At 44.2% G+C, this 19,913-nt stretch overlaps 1 protein-coding gene across 6 annotated transcripts in view; it reads right to left on the reverse strand.

Moving 5' to 3' along the window:
• LOC116842389 (guanine nucleotide-binding protein G(q) subunit alpha) overlaps positions 1–19,913 on the reverse strand; it is a 37,436-nt gene continuing 17,523 nt past the window's right edge. Inside the window, exons 2-9 of one of the 6 annotated variants that reach the window (XM_032811594.1) lie at positions 9,811–9,995; positions 8,046–8,200; positions 7,129–7,257; positions 6,143–6,271; positions 4,997–5,126; positions 4,736–4,889; positions 3,265–3,372; positions 1–997 (exon numbers count right to left, since the gene is read on the reverse strand). In XM_032811594.1, the coding sequence (XP_032667485.1) occupies positions 915–997; positions 3,265–3,372; positions 4,736–4,889; positions 4,997–5,126; positions 6,143–6,271; positions 7,129–7,257; positions 8,046–8,200; positions 9,811–9,995 (1,073 nt within the window). In that variant the 3' untranslated portion in view covers positions 1–914. Of the gene's footprint in view, positions 998–1,771; positions 2,817–3,264; positions 3,373–4,537; positions 4,646–4,735; positions 4,890–4,996; positions 5,127–6,142; positions 6,272–7,128; positions 7,258–8,045; positions 8,201–9,810; positions 9,996–19,913 lie in introns of those variants that run through there. The other 5 variants (XM_032811603.1, XM_032811557.1, XM_032811575.1 and 2 more) reach the window with 5 other exon arrangements.

Below are 19,913 nucleotides of genomic sequence, written 5' to 3' on the forward strand. Positions count from 1 at the left end.
ATATATATATATATATATATATATATATATATATATATATATATATATATATATATGTATATATATATGTATATATAATATATATAATATATATAAAAGTCAGATACAACGACACGCCCGGCTCTCGATTTTATCGACACACGCGTCTCTCTCTCTCTTTCTCTCTCTCTCTCTCTCTCTCTCTCCTTCTCCCTTTCTCTATTTCCGCAAGAGACCGGGTAGCATTCGCGCGATATCGACTAAGAACTAATCTACAAAAGAAAGGTAACAAATTCCCGGAAACGGGAACACGGTGTACAAGTTATAACCGAATCGACTCGCGCGCCTCGGTATCGACAGTGAAGAGGCATCGCGCTTTTTTTCTTCCCGTTCTTTCTCGATTCCGTTTCTTTCACTACTTTCCTTCGCCTTCTCTCTATCCCGTCTCTTCTCTCCTCTCTCTTTCTTTGCTTCCACTCGGAAAAAAACACGCGACGACGCTCATAGACTTTTAGGTCCTTGTTCGCGTTCTCTCACGTCGCTCCACCGCTTTATGTCCATCCTCTGTTCTACGTGTGTGTGTCTAACATCTTACGCGTCTTAATTACTGTTGGTACACTCGCTCTCTCTGCGACGAAGCTCGACGCGGCACAACGCACGCTCGATGTGTGCGTGTGTTTCCTTTTTCCTTTTTGCTATGTTTGTGTATTTGTTTGTATGTGTTAGCTGTGCGTGAATGTATGTATACGTGTGTACGATGGCACCACAAAATTTAGTAATCGTCTATCTCGCGTCCCTCCGTCTCCCACATGTCGTTCCTCAGCTCGCGCTCGCGAGTCAACGTAGTTTTAGTATAGTCTCACACTGATACATTGGTCATGGTGCGAGAGAAAAACTGGTCGATTCCACTCGGATTCGCGCGCGTCTCTCGCCGCCTAAACGAGATTGTACTCCTTCAGATTAGACTGCAGGATGGTGTCCTTTACCGCCGCAAACACAAATCTGATGTTCTCCGTATCTGTGGGACAGAAGAAAATGTGTTTGAGAAAACGTCCGGAATCAACATGTTGGAATTTTTCTATTGCAAATCATTAGTATATATGAAAATAACAAATAATAAGAACAAAATGCACTTTCAATCTCTCTCTCTCTCTCTCTTTCTCTCTCTCGCTCTCTCGCTCACTCGCTCGCAAAGATCTAACGCAAAGAAGACTTTACCTTCGATCGCGAATCTGGACGAAGTTTCATGCAGGAAGAAATTAGTGGGTTATCGAATAGAAAAGACAAAGTGCTTCACAGACTTATTACCCTAAACGAAAAGCTTCAAAACTTCAGCAGTCGTGACACACATGCAGCATGCAATTTCCTCTGAAGATGCTTTGGTAACACGAAGAAGCGCAGTCTTAAATATAACGCAATAATTATCTCTTCCTCCAATTCCCATCTATCAGAAAAGCTCAGCGAACCGCGACGCGGGGATTAACTAAAACTTAGTACGCGTTAGAATACGCCACACACGTTGGCTGTTACGCATCCGCAAGGAGAGATGACACGCGATTCATCGCGATTCTGTCGTTCTCTACCTTTCGCTAGCACGAAGCGATCGAGTCGTGCAATTAACTGTACAAACAAGACATGCTTCTTCGGCATCGCAGAGAAATTCGACTACGCCATTCGCGTCAGCTACAATGACGCGTGCGTAACGAAGACGTCGGAAGGACTCGTTATTATTTACACCGTGCGACGCGATTTCGCGAGAATTAGAACTGGCGCTATCATCGCAACGAGAATATCAATCTGTGTAGTCTCCTTTATTTTCGTTACAAGATCCTTCCAATATTCATATATTTACTTAACGTAACGCAACATTTTTCATCGTCGATTGCAGGCTGGCAGTAGTCATTTTTTTCTGAGGTTCAAAACGGGCTAACGTATCCGCGATATTCGCGATAGGCGCTTTGAGACATCTGAACGAATCGCCGAGGATGACACACAGACTCGAGCCACGAAGAAGTTAACTTTAGAGAGAGGTGCGAGTAGAGGCACAACTTAATAACATTCCATAAATTTTCCCAAATCAAATAAACGATCCGCCCTACAACTCGCCCGTTGCGTCTGGTCGAGAGGCATCATCGCTACTCTATCGTTTGACCGCTGCTACCTCTACAGGGCACCGGCTATCGTGCACTATAAAAATGAAGATCAATCAATGCAACTCGGATAGACTTGAACAAAACTCAATCACGGGCTCGAACAACTGACGGTCCTGATTCTTTCAGCGAAAGTTCTGCCTTCAGCAAAAGTTAGATTAACCTTTCGGATGATGAAAGAACAGCGTATACACTACCACGTTTCAGATTCGTTAATCTTTTATCCTCAATTAAATTTAGTTAACTAAATTTAGTTCATTAAATTTGACTAAATTTAATTAAATTTAATTAAGATACAGTGAAACAGTATACATTTAACAGTCACTAATTCAACTTTCTACGTCACGCCGTTGGTCTGTCCCGATTTTCCTTCATTCAGCAGTTCGAGTCGCAAGATTCACGCAACGCTGAGACTTCCTAGCCGACTAGTACACTCTCAGTGTATCCGTTCCGCGAAATGTGTGGCCTGAGTCTGCATGATGCTCGGCGTATGTGAGATAGATTAACGACAGACGCAATGGAGATCTGCGCGGAAGCGCTTTCTGCAAAAGCGATTGGCGTGACGCGCGCTAAGATTCGGGATTCATAGTCCGTAAGTCGCGCTTCAAGCGAGATTGAACTCCTTGAGCGCGGTTTGCATGATCGTATCCTTAACGGCGCAGAACACGAGCTTGATGTTCTCCGTGTCTGATGGTTCATTCCGTAAGCGCAGCATGCAAAAACACAAATCGGACATCGTTGAGGATTTTCGGTTAGTGTCATGTTGTGCGTGCCATCGGAGAATCAACCTGCTGTGTCTGACGCGTACAGAGAGCTCGACTCTTCGTTAACGACACGTAAGACGACGGATGGGAAGTCGTTTTGTGCGTTATATCCACATACCGAAGTCGAACGTATTCATCGCCGCGGGACCGGCACACCCTTTTCTCACGGACGTAACGCAGGTTGATCTTTCGATGGCGCGTTTAACGTTCGATTACACACCTGATCATACGGAGAGAGGAGGCGCAGGCAACATACAAGCTCTGTACAAGACGCGCAACGTAACACGGAAGAAAAACCGTTATGAAAAAGCGAGACAAAAATACGGTATCTTTGTACACGGGAGCGGTATACCGGCAGCCGGCTAGCCTACCTGTGGCACACGTAAAGTGGGAATAAATAATCTTTTCGCTGTCCGGATTCAGGTCAACGAACATCCTCAGGATAAATTCTCTAGCTGCTATGGCGTCTCTCTGCGGACCTGCGAAATACACAAAAGCGAGGATAGAGCATGGCGTTACTTCCGTTTGCTTTTCCTTTTTTTTTCGTTCTTTCTTTTCCTTTTCTTTTTTTTTCTGTCTTTCATCTACCAAGCGTGTTCCAGCGACCGCTCAACGACGGACAATTAATGGCGCGCACCGTTGAGATTTTGCCAAGTGTAAAATACGAGACGCGCGCGACGCTGGAATTTAGCCAACGCGTATTCGCGAAGAAATCTTTCTTTGCGTCCATCTGACTGTCTCTCTTTATGCTCTTATCTGCGTCTCTTATCCGGGGGGGAAGGGGAGTCTCTACGTCATTTGATACTTCCAAATGTTTTGCAGTCGGTGAATGAATCCAACGCGAACGACAACGACATCGGATTCCCGTGCGCGAAGGATAACGCGCGGCGACGTCAGGCTGAGATGACGATCTATTTTAATGGAATAATGTTGTACTTGACTCAAAATCCAATATACGCTCTCCAAGGGCAACTTATTGAATTAGCCGCCGTGAACATCAAAGAAGCCACTCGGAAGCCTCTCATTAATAAGCTGGAAGACTTACACGTAAGGTATCGCGCGCGATTTTGCAAATCTGAAACCATCGCCCGCCCGCCCGTCCATCCGTCCGTCCGCAACACGTACAGTTCGTCTCTCTAATTTCCAAAAAGACGCTGAGAATTCCGATCTTCGGTCCGAGATCGACGGTCTGATACACTCGGCAAGAGTTTCAAACTATCACCGCGACGCGAGCCGCGCAACTTCCGCCGAATGTTCGTAGTAATTAATAGCGAGACGTGCAGACTGCATTTCTACACAGCAGAGTTCGATACGTAAGAAGCGCGTCTGGATTCTTACGTAATCAATTAGCTACAACTCGCGTACCCATACGTGTTACACTGATTACTGTAATTATGCGTGGGATGAAGTAAGAGAGGACACACTTATGGCGCGTATGGTGTGCAGCGGAATTGTCTGATAGGTCATTTCAGATTTTCCAGTAGATTTATTCCGAGAGAAAACCTGAAATTATTCATTGCGCAATCCAATATCTACGTAGCGGCACGAGTCGCGCGTTCGACAAATTACTACTAGCAGGGGGATCTACGCTTCTCTGCTGCTGATCGGCGCTTATAGCTTCGATCACCACTCAGCCGAACCGACCTGTCGCGCACGTAAAGTGAGAGTAGCACATTCGGTCAGGATCGGGATTCGTACTAAGATACACCTTTAGGATGAACTCCCGGGCCGGTACGTCCTGTTGTTTCGGGCCTATCACCACAGAACTTGTTCGTTTATACGACGTGTATGTATATTGTTATCGTAGGTTAGGACACTCTCGTCCGTGTCGCCGTTACTCACCATCGTATTCCGGGAAGTAGTCGACGAGATGAGAATACATGATTTTCTCTTCTAGCAGATCTTTCTTGTTGAGGAACAGAATAACCGAGGAGTGTTGAAACCAGGGATATGTTATAATCGTTTTGAAGAGTGCTTTACTTTCCTCCATTCGATTCTGGAACAGAGAGAGAGAGAGAGAGAGACGCGAGAGCGGGTCATTAGCTGCGCAAGTCAAAATTCGACGGGGATACGCTGTCCGGACTTCGAGCGTGTCATAATTACCTCGTTCTCCGACTCGAATAGAATTTGATCGTATTCACTTAGAGCTACTAGAAATATAATGGAAGTAACGTTCTCAAAACAATGGATCCACTTTCTTCTTTCCGACCTCTGACCGCCGACGTCTACCATCCTGCAAATAACACGTTCAATTAGAACTGTGCAATATTACCATAGCCGGGCGTTATCCGAAATTATTCTCTTTGAATTTACTCGAATAAGATCAATATCGCGAATAACGAATAATAACCTCTCACTCGAATCGACACTCTTTTTGTCCAAATAGCTCTCTACAGATTTATGCGCGTGTGAAGCCGAATGTGAACCTTGCTTCTCGAGTGAAAATTTATTCGTCATTCCCAGATAAGTTATATTATTCCCAGATAAATTATATTTTCCGACTTTGTTCGTCGTCTTTCTAGATCGTTATGCGAAATTTGCCTAATTCTGACATTCAAGAAGCCCATATTCGCCATTCTTAATCATTATTGCGCAATTATGAACAATATCAATTCATTACCATGCATTGTAACACCGACAGAACAATCTATAGAAAACATGCAAACGTTGAAGCTCCTCAAAAAAGCGCTTACATTCAAGGGATTATATAACTCATGTTTAACAAACCGTATTCTGTCCCACTTCCCATCCGACGAAAGAAAATATATCGAACGTCTTCTTATACGTCGCAGTTTTATAATATTCAACCTCTAATATCGTCGTAATTAATTATCGCGGTGGTATCGAATAAAAGACAATAAATTAAACCCATCTCACGATGACAGCCACGCCACGAAGAAGTCTCTTAAATTGGAAGCTCGCGGATGAGATTGAAGTTCTCTCGAGATAAAATCTACTTAAAGTTTAACCACAGACAAATTTTGTCATTCACTTCTCTACACTGAACGACCTATTTCCTACACATAAATCTCCGATCACATATATAATAACGACAGGGAAAAAGAGGTGCAACGTTCTTGCGAGTAAAGACCGGTTTTTAAAAAAAACTTGTCGATATTTTAACGTATTCTCAACTGCGCACGAGAATACATCGTCGTCGCTCTCTTTGTCGTTCCTCGTGCGGAGGGTCGATCTCCGGCGACGTCGAGGTGTTCGAAGGTATAATTGGATTGAATCAGGTATTAGTACCTAAATATGATGGAGTCCAGATCAAACGGATACTCTATAATGCCGGTGGTGGGAGCTCGTGCCCGGAGGATGTCTTGCTCGGTCGGAAGGAAATCAGGCTTTTCGATACGCTCTAGGTCACTAAGATAACTGCAAAACAAAGAAAGCCACTGTCTGGAGGTGTGCATGCCATGCGTGACATAATACTTAAGTATATATATAAATAATCGTAAAACACAATCAGAATTCTCGTGAAGACACAGCTCGTACATGCTCGCTCGTCCGTCGCCTCAGCCTGAAAGAGTTTTCCAACGATGCCCCGAGTCCAGTGACCAACTTTCATGTTTTCTTCTCGCTTCCTCGTGTGTCTCATGTCTCGTATTCACGCGCAAAATTGCGCGGGTTAGACTTTAATTTGGAAACAACGAAGGATATTTGGCCAATACGCCAACCACGACGACGTGTATACGAGACAAGATAGAACGGAATAAGTTCGTCAATTTTTAGCCATCCGTTTCGAGTGATATCGATAGAGAATGCAACAGAGAGCAATATTCATCGCGATATTCATGATCTCTCGTCTCTGAAGAGACAGATCAAAGAAATTTTTTGGCAATATAATTTTCAACGTCAGAGCAATTTCGCAGATCGCGTGCTTGTTTCGTTCTCATTCAGGATACTGTACAGCACTCATGCGTGTATATATAAACACATACACACACACATACACACATATACACACGAAGAAAAGTCACAGGACTCGAATCGGCATCGCGAGCGAGGGAAACAGGCAAACACTCAAATAATCAAGTACAATCAGGTCCTAGGAATGCGCAGCAATAGTAAATCAGTGTACAAAGTCACAAGAGACAAAGAGGGCATTATGCAGAAACAGTCCGATGCGAGGGATGGTTTCGCAGGCGCAGGCAGCTCGTTCCTTCTTTTCGTTTTTCTCTCCCTTTCGTTCTCATCGCCGTCGGCCGTCACCGCGACGGAGACACACATACCTAAATCGGATCTCTTCCAAGTCAAAGGGATACTCAATTATACCCGTCGTGGGCACTCTCACACGAAGAATGTCCTGTTCTGTGGGGAGGTAGTTTGGTGCCGCGACTCGATCTATCTCCATTAGGTAACTGAAACATCGTGTTCTCAATACCCGGAAAGTACGGAAACGCTGGTACACGTTGTCAAAGAGGTGTGAGAAGGTAGGGAGAGGAAGAAGAGGAGGAGGAATAGAGCGGAGAGAAGGCAAAGCCATCGTGGGAGAGTGCAATTGTATCCGGTGTGCGGTGAGAACGTCGCGAATGCAGGTGGAACGATAGGATGTGAACGCGCGTAAACGGGACCCGAAAAAGGCTTAGTGAAGACTGAGGGCTCCGAAACGAAGACCTCATCGCTCTGAAGCCTTGCCGCAGCTCTAGAGCCGGTTTTTGTTATTATCTTCTTTCTCGAAAATAGAGGGAGAGTTACAACGGATATATATATCCATATAGGATTGATGTGTATCAACAGAGGTGACTATGTGTTACGTCAAAACGTCGATCTGAGCCCTAATGGCGACCCTAAACTAATGACGAAAACGGGAAATGAACCATCACGGGTATGCCGAGCTCAAAAGGCTCAGTCTTTCTGAAACAACGCGGACGTGTTGAGGAAAAACGAGAATCGCCCTGGAAATCGCTTGAGGGACGCACAAGCGAGAAAGGGAACGAACACGGCATATCCCGTGGAAACGCGTAAGACTTATACACGTAACGAGGAGTTCCAGAGCAAGGGAGTGGGAGTGGGTGGAAGGCAGAAAGGCAGGAAGGAAGGAAGGAAGGAAAGAAGGACGGACGGATGGAGCATAATCATTTCTCAGTCGACGATAAAACACGTATAGACGAGGGAATGCGCCGACGCGCGGCCAAAATATACTCACTACTTGGCGGAGTCCGTGAGCTGGTATTCCCGTCTGCGATCGTAGCACTCCTGTATACCGGCGTCCGCCCACAGATCCTTGATCGCCTCCACGTACGGGCTCTCGAACGTCGTCACCGTCTCGAAGTCTACGCTTCGTACGAGTTCCGCTTTTTCCTGGAGGCGAGAGGAAGTCTCATGAGTGCGGCGAGGGAAACGGGTTTATACCGTCTGTGTACTTCCGGTGCACGATACATGTATGATATTAGGCGTACGAGTGCTTATCGTTATCGTTCAACCCTCCGGCGCGGTTTAATTAATTCTTAAGTGTGCGGTAGCTTGACCTACAAACGACAGACTCACGGGACTCGAGGCATTCGCCGGTATATCGAGGAAAAAGTGTCTGGTATATTTGTGACTGCACACGAAGAAGATCGCTTGAATTAACATGACAATGACACTACGGGGTGCGTCTTGGTCAAAGGAAACAGAATTTCGTTCATGCAAGAACCAGACGTTTCCTTCGACGAAAACCTATTCTCTGTGATATTATATTATATTTCATATAACAACGCGATATATATGTAATACATTTAATTCAGGCACAACCTTTTCTCTCCGTACATAATCATACGGTGAAATAATTATAGTCAGAGGTACTATAATTTTTTTACTGAGACTATAATTAACGTTTCTTGTAGTAAGTATTGCTGTAATGTTGCTGATAATAACTTTGCACGTATATTGTTACTAATATTTTTCTTTTCATTAAGCGCTCTCTACTAATGAGAGCCATGCAAGATGGTGACTGAGATAATATTATTTTTCTATCAGGACAGAATGTTCTGAAAAGTTTTGAAAGAATATGATTAATGCCAAGAACATCATATCACATCATATCATATCATAATTAATTAAGGCACAACCTTTTCTCTCCGTACATAATCATATGATGAAATAATTATTGTCAGGACTATAATTTTTTTACTGAGATTATAATTAACTTTTCTTGTAGTAAGTGCTGCTGTAATATTGCTGATAACTTTGCACGCATATTGCTACTAATATTTTTTTTTTTCATTAAGCGCTCTCTACTAATGAGAACCATGCAAGATGATGACTAAGATAATATTATTTTTCTATCAGAACAGAATGTTCTGAAAAATTTTAAAAGAATATGATTAATGCCAAGAACATATCATATCATATTTAATATTCAGGTACAACCTTTTTTCTCCATACATAATCATACGGTGAAATAATTATAGCCAGAAGGGCTATAATTGTTTTACTAATACTATAATTAACGTTTCTTGTAGTAAGTACTGCTGTAATGTTGCTGTAACTTTGCACATATATTGCTACTAATATTTTTTTTTTTTCATTAAGCGTTCTCTACTAATGAGAGCTATACAGGATGGTGACTGAGATAATATTATTTTTTTATCAGAACAGAATGTTCTGAAAAATTTTAAAAGAATATGATTAATGCCAAGAACATATCATATCATATTTAATATTCAGGTACAACCTTTTTTCTCCATACATAATCATACGGTGAAATAATTATAGCCAGAAGGGTTATAATTGTTTTACTAATACTATAATTAACGTTTCTTGTAGTAAGTACTGCTGTAATGTTGCTGACAATAACTTTGCACGTATATTGTTTTAAAAGGATATGATTAACGCCAAGAACGACTATAATTTGTAGGATAATTGTTTCTCTCATACACGCAGATCATATACGCACATACACATCTATATTGAATCATGTTTATACATACTATATTTGAGGAATCGCCATACTGGATCTTCAGGAGGTCCATCGCCCGGATCATCGACTGCATCGCCATGAAAATGTTTTGGTACACGAGTTTGATGAACCCTCTCTTATCCTCATCCGAGTAGCCGGAACCGTGGATGATCCTCATCTGCTTAATGAAGGTGGACTTGCCGGATTCGCCAGTACCTGCGACAAAGTTTCAGGCCCGATTAGTTTGCTGTACGAATAAACAGAAATCGGGGTCTCGCTTAAAGCTCATCCGAACGGATTCCACTGGCGCAGAGTACGGGAAACGCCGCGAGCAAACACGTGTTCCGACACGCGGAATATCGTGTCCCTCCACGTCACTCGGAGTGTACGCACGCAGCACGTGCACGCACCTCGACTTCCCAGCCCGAAGGGTTAAATGTCGCTCTACATTATCGCTCTATCTTTATTAAGAAGCAAAGTTCAACTTAAAAGAAAGAGAAAGAGAGAGAGAGAGAGAGAGAGAGAGGGGGGGGGTCTCAACCTGGATACTTAAAATACCAATTCCACGTCACCTCTGGCCTCTGCCCGGGGGAAGGCAAAGAAAATTTCACGACACCGTCTGCTGTGTTTTCACTTCGCGCTCATCACCTTACTCCCCATAATTAAACGCGACTTCCGGACTCCACTCAAGCTACCGCTCGAAATAAACTCGCACAAACCACCGACGGTTCCGACCTCGCCTTTCGATTCGCCGCGTTTGCGATCCCGCAGACACCGACACGTCGGGACGATCATCTCCGTCGCTCTCGCGGATACTTCCGTGAAAATCGGGAAAATGCGTCGTCCGCCCCTGGAAACTCCGGGGCGACTACTACGCCGGCCAGATGGAGGGAGTTCATGACAGCGGCGGTGGCGGCGGCGAGGGGTGAGCGTCGCGAGCGCACCGCGAAGCTCCGTCGTTGCTCGCGAAATCATGAATGAACGCGACCGGCGCGATGTGTAGCGTTGTCTTGCTTCAACACCGCGGATATATGCCGCGGATGTTACGACGCGCACTTCGTCGCGGTTCTTTCCACCGGGATTCGGACGAGAGGCATTCGTGCGAATTGAATTGTTGGGATGAGACAGCTCGGAAGTAGCCTCGAAGAACGGGGTGGTTCACACTATTGCGAATTCGCAGTCCTACGGTTTCGACAAGTTACGACGACTAACGCTCAAGGAGATTCGCGCAAACGAAAATTGCACCTGAATCGATCCTCGTCGTGTACGACACACCACCGGCGGGTGCAGAAGAGAGAAGAAGAGAGAGAGCTTTTTATGCACATCGCCAAGAAAAGAGGCGCTTCGCGCGCCCACACACACACAAGCACGCCTTTCTCCGCCTTAATGAGGATGCAAAAAGGCCATCGGGCACGGGATACGCCTTTATCGATAAAGGCGAGCGAGTGTCATCAATCGAAAATACACGCGCGACACCGTGAACTCGTAGGCTTTTCGATCGGGGACAACTTTGCGCCCCGATAAGGAAGAAAAAGAAGAAGGGAGAAAAGGGACGATTTCGCGTCGAAATAATTGAAATTCGTCGGTCACTCGCCTCACAAAATTCCTTTTTCTCGTTATTTTTTAGATCACCATTGTTTTACTATTATGTTATCGTCAGTACTCTCTATATTACTTGGAAATCTCATTCAAAACAAACGAAAATTCATTCGTGGCAATAACGAAAATATTGCTGCTCGGAAACACAAAGAGGAAAATAATTAACTCAAAACGAATTTGTAACTCATGCGAGCGAATGTTTAGATCGATTTGAGTGAATTTCTGATTTGGATGAATTTCAATTGAAATTATTTCTGTTAAATAGATGGAACATACCAAATTCACTTCTCAATTTCTAATGAAAATATTCACTCGATTCAGGGTAGAAAATACGCTCGATAATACGCTCGTATGAGTGAAAAATCATTCGAATTCGCGCGAGTTGTTAAAATAAAAGCATTCTCGAACACGTACACACGAAGAGGATATTATAATTTCCTTTCTTTTTCATATAAATTCTCTTCAATTTTACTATGTTTTCAGTAGTCCAAGAATAAACTGTCAGTAAAATCTATCTTACTGAAGAACATAGTGAGTTTCGCTAGAAATATAGCAAGTGCTTTAATAGCACTTCAAGCATAGTAGTTTCAATTCGTAAAATATAATAAAATAGCATGTATAAAATAAAAGGAGAGTAGACTGCAGAATGTCGATCTATTTCTCAGTTACAATAGAGAGTAGAATTCTCTCCGTATGCCTATTCTGGAAATTCATATTGTAGTCCTTATAGATACTCATATTTTTAACATAAAATATATGTATATATTCAATGTATGTGTGTACACATTTTACACTGAAAGTTTAAATATTCGTATTTCAAGAGCGAAACAAGAAGAATGTCCAGAATTAGGTACGTGTCCGGGCATTGGCGCAGCAATACTTTGCCACATTTTTTGAGTGTAATTTCATTGGAGGAGATTTGAGAGCACTCTGAGAAATCTACCGTCAGCTTTGAGTGCCGTAGCGGCTCCCCGACTCGAATCCCCGACGATTATTTGCACGATGATGAAACTCGCACGTGCGACAATAGAGCGCGACCATACACGCGGAACATGCTGCATTCGTCGTGGCTGTTTGCTTAGGTGTCCAAAGGTGTTCACCTCGAAGTCTTCGTCTCCGCGTGGAGTTATGGCGTTATTGTCGATCAACGTCAACGACGACGACGACGATTATTGACCCGACAGTCGCGTTGCACCGATTTTTTCACCGGTCGCACGTCAGTCGCGAATCGTGCATCGAATATTAATAACGTTGAATTTCCGTGACCGAGAGATCGCCCGCTATTACTGTGTCTTATTGAGTTATACAAGGCGCAGTTAATTGCATTCGATTTTAAAAAGACAGTCTTACGTCAAAGTAAAAAAGAGAAATTTTCAGTCACTCATCCTACGTCCGTGGGAAAGTGTTTGGTACAGAAAGTGGTAACAGAAAATTCAGCCACGCTAACAGAGCTGTTCTTTCCGTGTACAGTAATTTTCACTATAAAATTCTCTCCGTGTACAATCAACAGAAATCGACGCAGCGATCAGGTTAGGTTGGGACGCGTCGCGATCGTTCCGCGCCGGGAATAATTTTGCGGGAAAGAAAATTCCGCGGATCAACTGCGATTCTGGGGGATATCCAAAATCGCTTTTTTAATTTTTGTATCAAGCAAAGTGAGTCAATTGAGCGGATACATATCGCGCGGATGTCACGTGACGCCGGCGGCGTTATCAGCGGCGATTTCGCGGGATCGCGAAATGATCCACGCGTTCTCGGCAGAGCGAGAAGAAAAAGCGAGGGGAGGCAGCGAGGGGTGCGCGCGCGAGAGTTAATGAATGAACGAGAAGCCCAGGGTGGGCGGGGCAGCAGCGGTAGTACAGATTGTGTGCTCTTCCGGTATTCCTTCAACGACGCAACTAGAAAGCCAGAACTCTCGTTCGAGCCCGCGGGGAGAGGCGGAGGAGACTTGAAACCATCCCCTCTGTGCGCGGAGGAGTGCGTTGACTCCTGGCTTATCGAAAACCCGATCGGACGAGGACGATGCGCGTTTTCGCATCGTGCGTTTCACCGTTGTTTCGCGAGTTTTCGCCGATTTTCTAAAGATAACGGCCGTTGTCGCGATCGAGACGTTGTGAGAGACACTGATCCGCTTTCGATTCGGGTTACGAGGTCTAACGAATTCCTCTTTACTCGCGTAAATCTCTGAGAACTCGTCGATGCTAAGCCAAGACAATCTCAGCCCCGACTGGGTCATCCTTCCGGAAAGACACTCTCCTCCTCGTGATCGTAAGGGCGAGAAGCGTCCCTTCACCGCGAGGAGCACCACGTCGAGAGCCTACTTTTTCTTCCTCTTTCTACTCTTCTTTTTCTTCTTCTTCTTCAATGTATGTACCGACGGGCCAACGACGGGAGAAGCCCGAATCCGACGTGTACGCGCCGCGCGAAAGCTTTCCGGGGAGGTGGAAGCTCTGCCGTTGCCGGGGGTGGGTCGATAGATGCCGACGTGGAGAGATAGGGAGAAAGAAAGAGAAAGCGCGCGCGCGAAAGAGAGAGAGAGAGGGACAGAGAGACAGAGTGCAGGGCTCTTTCGCCTCCCAGGCCGCAGCACCACCCGCGCCCCGATATTCGCACGCTACCCTTTGCCGGCTCCCTTAAGTAACCCTCACACTGAACCTCACATGTCGCGCTCGTATCCGACATGAAAGTGAGCCGCATTTTTGGGACTTTACATATTTTTTTAGCGGACTATTCTCCATCTTGAGAAGAAAAATATCTAAAGAATAAAAAATATTTATTCAATGGGTAATTATAACATATTTATTTAAATCTATATTCTTCCGTTTAGAATAGAAAAAAAACTAATATTTTAAGACATATATTTTCTTATTTGAAAAATATTTTATATTGCTATAATATTGTGTGGGTATAAAGGAAATATGTTATTAAGGTCAAAGTATCAATGTCTGGATACATTGATAACACGGCTAGTAGCCGACTTTGGACATTCTTGCTTAAATACGAATATTTAAATTTTCAACGTAGAATATGCGTATATATGTACTCTCTACATGGAAAGTTTAATATTCGTATTTAAAGAGCAAAATTCTTAATTTAGCTACCGTGCGACAATCATGACGAAGCAACCGGCGACGAGTCGCAGACACGAAACTTTCCTGCTGTGTGGAAGCCCGAAATGAACCACGAGAGCGGCCTTCTGAAAATCGCGCCCGCGGTCTGCACGAATTTCCTTTAACCCACGTGGAGAATTTCCTTCTTCGCGTTTTCCTCGAGCGCCTCGAGGGATCTCCGACTGCAAAGCGACGTATCATGACCGCCGATGAATTTATGAGTCTCTAGCACCGTATATCGGCGTGAAAACATTTCCTCTCGCGAGTATCACGGACTACGAATTTCCTTGAATATCGCGCGAGGCCGAATTATCGCTTCCGCGCGGGAAAGAGGAAGTTTGGTTGAATTAACCAGTTTCTGCCGAAGTATGAACAAAGCAGAAAATTTCAGCTGAAGTCGCCAGAATTCTGTTCACGTCAACGGCAGAGGTCTTGTTAACTTGAGCAAAATTCTGGTAACTCCAATCGGAAATTCTGGTTCGTCCATACTTCACTGGACATTCGGTTGAGTCCGACTCAACTTTTTTTTTCCGTCATATGTATTTCGCTGTGCCGTGCTGTGTACACACAGCTACGTGGGCAGCAAGTTTTACCGAATCGTATTTTTATATATTCTGCCAGAGCATCCGTTACTTCTCCGAACAGTTATTCACGCGAGCGCATTCGAGAGATCGACACGTCGACGCCCCAAAGTCAGCCTCTTTTTCTTTTCTTCAAGTCGGTCCACGACATTTACATTCGGGGCATTTCGTTGATTTGTCAAATTTGTCAGCGGCCGCAACAACGACATTTGCGGATGCGGTTTATCTACTCGCGGTTCCCTCGGCGGCGTTGTGACAGCACACGCGCGCCGTGTGATTACCGTAATTTAATTTCTCGCTTCTTGCCACTTAGCTGTCGCTCTATGCCGATGACCGCTGGCGTCTCCACCCCGCTTCGTAAGCGCGTTGAATTGGGCGGGACGGCAAACGGAAAATCGACGAGATGCGCTGGGAAACGCTATTTTCAATTCAGCAGCGGTACTCGAGAATATAGTTCGACAAATTGTTAATACCGTGCTTGAATGAAAGTCGACTTCACCGAGTTATGGGTCCCATCGACATTACGATTGTGATGCAAAAAGCGATTAACGCGGATTAAACACGCAAGCGTGAAACATGTACACACACTCGAAATTACGTAAAGCTCCAAGCAATGAAGATACTTCAGCACATGGAAAATATTCATCGCAAGGTACGCGCTACACGTATGTTATGTTTCACGTAACATAACATAGAGGGAGAGGAGAGAGAGTAAAACGAAAAAAAAGAGAGATCAAGGCATCCCTTAAACGGAGCTCCGTAAGTTTATGTTCCGTTTGCGAGGATCGTGTGCGATAAAAAATTCAGGTAGCCGGCGAGTTTAAAGCGCAAACGTGTCGCCCACTTCGTGCAGAAGCAACAGCAGGAATTGCGACGCGCTGTTGTACCAGCGGTTTGGCCAATTTTTTCGTGCAATATAACAAAACACAAAACACATCGATCACACGCTAATGATTAACACGACAACGAAACACGAGCATCGATTACTACGCGGGATAATTTGCATATTATCCGTTTACACATCTCTGAAGCTTAACTCCGCATTTAGAGCGCTGAGAAACCAAGTTGCCGTAACTTCATCGAGAAAATGACGTCAACAACGAGAGAATATCGTGCGCTCAAAGAAAAAGTATCTAAAGAAATAAAAAATATTTATCCGGTGAGGATACTAATAACATATTTATTTCAATCAAAATTTCTTCATTTAATTAGATAGAACAGAATTATTATTTTATTTAAGTCGAATAAACAATTGCTTTCATGAAGAGCTAAGGTTTCAAAAAGATGTATATTTCCTTTTTTGGAAAAAAAAAATATATATATACGTACGTCAATATAATTAAATGTTATTAGTACCCAGCGAATACATGTTTCTTCATTTCACAGATATTATTTCTCTCAGTATACATGAAAACTGTGGGGGGTTATTATTCCGGAACGCTCCGTAACTTCCCCGTTGCGAAATCGAACAAGCACGCGCGTTTGCAATTTACATGACTCACGATTCGCATATTAAGCTACACAGAGAAAAACGCTTTATTATTGAGAAAATTATTCAGTTTACTTTCCTTCTTTTAAGTATTTTTTGGTTATCTTCAACAAAGAATTTTTCTTTGATGATAGTCTTAGAATATACTTATCGTAAATTTTAGAAAAGTTCATTATCATGTAGTCAAAAAAAGAGAAAAAATATGTATAATATATATATATATATATTCTCTCAACACAGGAATATTATATAAAACTTTATCTAAGAAAAAGTTCGACTCTACGTAATGAACAAACCAAATTTTTGTTTCATTTTTATACTCTTCATTAAAATGCTGTCTATTAAGATTCATAGTATTATGAACATATTATGAACAAATTTGATGAGTTTATGGTAGATTTGCGAATATATATAAACGTATGAAATACTCGGAACATGTAACGTTCATTCAAATGCAGTATATATTTTTCCGTATGTGGAAACATACGATGCACAGTTACCTTCTGATCGACAGCTCAGTTCACTGCACAGATCTTCCAATATACGATAACGATTCATACAGTGAACTGAACTGCCGAGCAGCATGCATGTAAGAAGATGTGAAATCGTGCTTCGTGTGATTCCAGCTTTATCCGCGAATTTGCATGATCCATGATCCGCGTATTAAGCTATAAGCGAAAAATTAATATTCGCGGAAAGATCCGCGCGATGATCAAGACAAACGGAGAAGAAGAGAGTGAGTGAGTGAGTGAATGAAAGGAAGGAAAAGCGATAGAGAGGCATTAGCTGCATCGAGGAAGGAACATTTCACCTAAGCTTCCCCACAGAAATAATTGTTTATAAGTCCTCGGGGTTGTGCCTCCTGCCCTCTCTTCACCTTCCCCGAAATACGTATGATCATCCGACGTCGACGAGTACAACATGCTGCACAATGCACGTGAAAGTCGCGGCGGTGGCTGTAAAAGTTCTGCCGGCCTTTGGCGCACAATCGTGACATTATTTCCCGTACTGAATGCCAACGCCGTTAGGTACATTGTTCAGGCGCAACTGAATGAGCACCGATTAAAAATAAATGCCTATATAACACCGCTGACGTAGGGAAGCAATTTTAGTTATTAAAGAGGTACGCTCCCGAGAAAGAATAAAATGTTGCATCCACGTAAAGGTGAGATACCGCTAGAGACCGATCGGTTTCCTTCGGTTTTCTTTTTATTTTAATTCCCCGGCTCGAACACCCGGTGTATACATTTTCCCTATCTCTCCCTCGCGCACGCGCGCGCGCGTGTGTGTGTGTGTGTGTGTGTGTGTGAGAGAGCGAGAGAGAGTATTCAGATTAATTAACCCTGGGACGTCATACGACGACCTCACAGCGTTATCGTTCGATATCGATGAGCGCTGGGCGCAGAAAAAATCGCAATCTTATCTTCCGTTTCTTCTTTTTCATTTTTCAAACGACTCTCCGAACGATTCGAGCAGCGGATTTCTTTCCCCGGCCGAAATTCCAAAAATTCGGGACAGAACGGGCGAAACGCCTCACACGTACGTACGTCTGCGCTCTCTCGGGCATCATCGATAGCCGGTCTGGATCGCACCGCGATGGAAAGAACAATTCCAGCCCGACACACACACACACACGTGTTTCCGGCGCGGCTCGCCGCCGCCGCGCTAAAATTAATTTCGACGGAACCAGCGAAGGATTATAATCGGCGAGAAAGAAACACACACACGGCGCCTCCTCCCTTCTTGTCGTTCGACGCGAAACAGATTTAATCCGGGCGGAACTTCAATTCGACATTCGATGGCCGCGATATCGAGACTTGGAAATTAAGAGGGAAAATTAATAAAGGCATTCAACGGCGCTCTCTCTCTCTCTCTCTCTCTCTCTCTGTCTCTTCGCCATGCATAAAAATAGCTGCGACATTCTCACACACACACACACAAATATGCGAGTCTATTTCTCGTTAATTACTGTGGCACTCTTCTGTGTATTTTTTTTCTCTCCTTTCGTACTGCCAACGGGAATACGCGCGATCGAAGTGTCGTCGTCGTCGTCGTGCTAAAGTTACACACCGTATACGGACGCGTTTCAGAGTTTACGCGATCCGCGTAGAAAGGAGAGAGGGAAAGAGAGCGAGAGCGAGAGGGAGGGAAAGAGAGAGAGAGCGATTAACGCGCGATTAACGACCGCGTGTTTTCAGCGATCGCGTGATTGCGCAATCAACGACGACGGCGGTTTCAGCGATTCAATGAGCTCTATTTTTAAAGTCCCGCGCGCTCGCTCGCTCGCTCGCGAGAGAGAGAGAAAGAGAGAAGAAGGGGGCGGGGAGACTCACGACGGCACGTTTTTATCGGCTTATCTGCGCGTGTTTATGGACCACCGCGAATAGGCGAGGTGGCTGCGCGCGTATTTGTTGATCGTTAGCGCGCCGATTGTTCACCGCGCGTTTCACACGTGAAACAATTTGGACGGCTTTCATTTTCCACGTGTCTGTGTGCGCTCGCTCTCGCTTCTTTGCTCGCTCGTGCGCGCGCCTGTGTGTGTGTGTGTGTGTGTGTGTGTGTATGCATATACATACGTGTAACTCACACGCGCGGGAAACATTTATAGGACGCGGAGAGGCCGGGGGGATCTTAAAACGAGGAAAAATAAAGGCTTCTTCCTATAAACACACGTCCAAAAAGGTGTAGCCGCAAAGTTATAAGTGTTGAGAGTGCGTTGGCTAATATATCGAAGGTAAAATATCGATACTTCGATAGTTCAAAGTATCATAAGTATTCTTACATGAGTCGTGGGGTGAAATGGCGGTATAAGCGATATAAGCCGTGAATAAAAATGGATAAAAATAAAACTTTTTTTTTATATATACAAATTCTCATGTACATACATACACACACTCGCGCTCACGTGCGCGCGTGCGCGATTATTTTGGCGTGACATACGCTCCTGGATCTTTTTTTCTCATTACAATAAGAAGGCGTCGCGTCCTGTCCAGTGTGTGTGTGTGTGTGTGTGTGTGTGTGTGTGTATGTGTGCGGTACGTGTAATTTCAATACGATCGTCGTGAAATCAACGGAATGATGGAAATTCGAAAAGAAACTACAGATCGACACCTTTCGACTATCGCGGCGATGGAAGTTAGCGCCGCCGGTTCGCTAATTAACGCGAAATAGACGGAATATTCGAAACTGAGATTAACGTAATATTCCGTACGATCGAACGACCTACACTTCGGTAACGTCCACACATATACGCGCGAACGGATCTGTACTTATACGGAGAGAGGAAAAGAGGGGAGAGGGGGAAGAGAGAGAGAGAGAGAGAGAGAGAGAGAGAGAGAGAGAGAGAGAGAGAGAG

The sequence above is a fragment of the Odontomachus brunneus genome, unplaced genomic scaffold (genome assembly GCF_010583005.1).
Source record: "Odontomachus brunneus isolate Ranch 3 - 2012 unplaced genomic scaffold, Obru_v1 Obru_scaffold_002, whole genome shotgun sequence".
NCBI lineage: Eukaryota > Metazoa > Arthropoda > Insecta > Hymenoptera > Formicidae > Odontomachus > Odontomachus brunneus.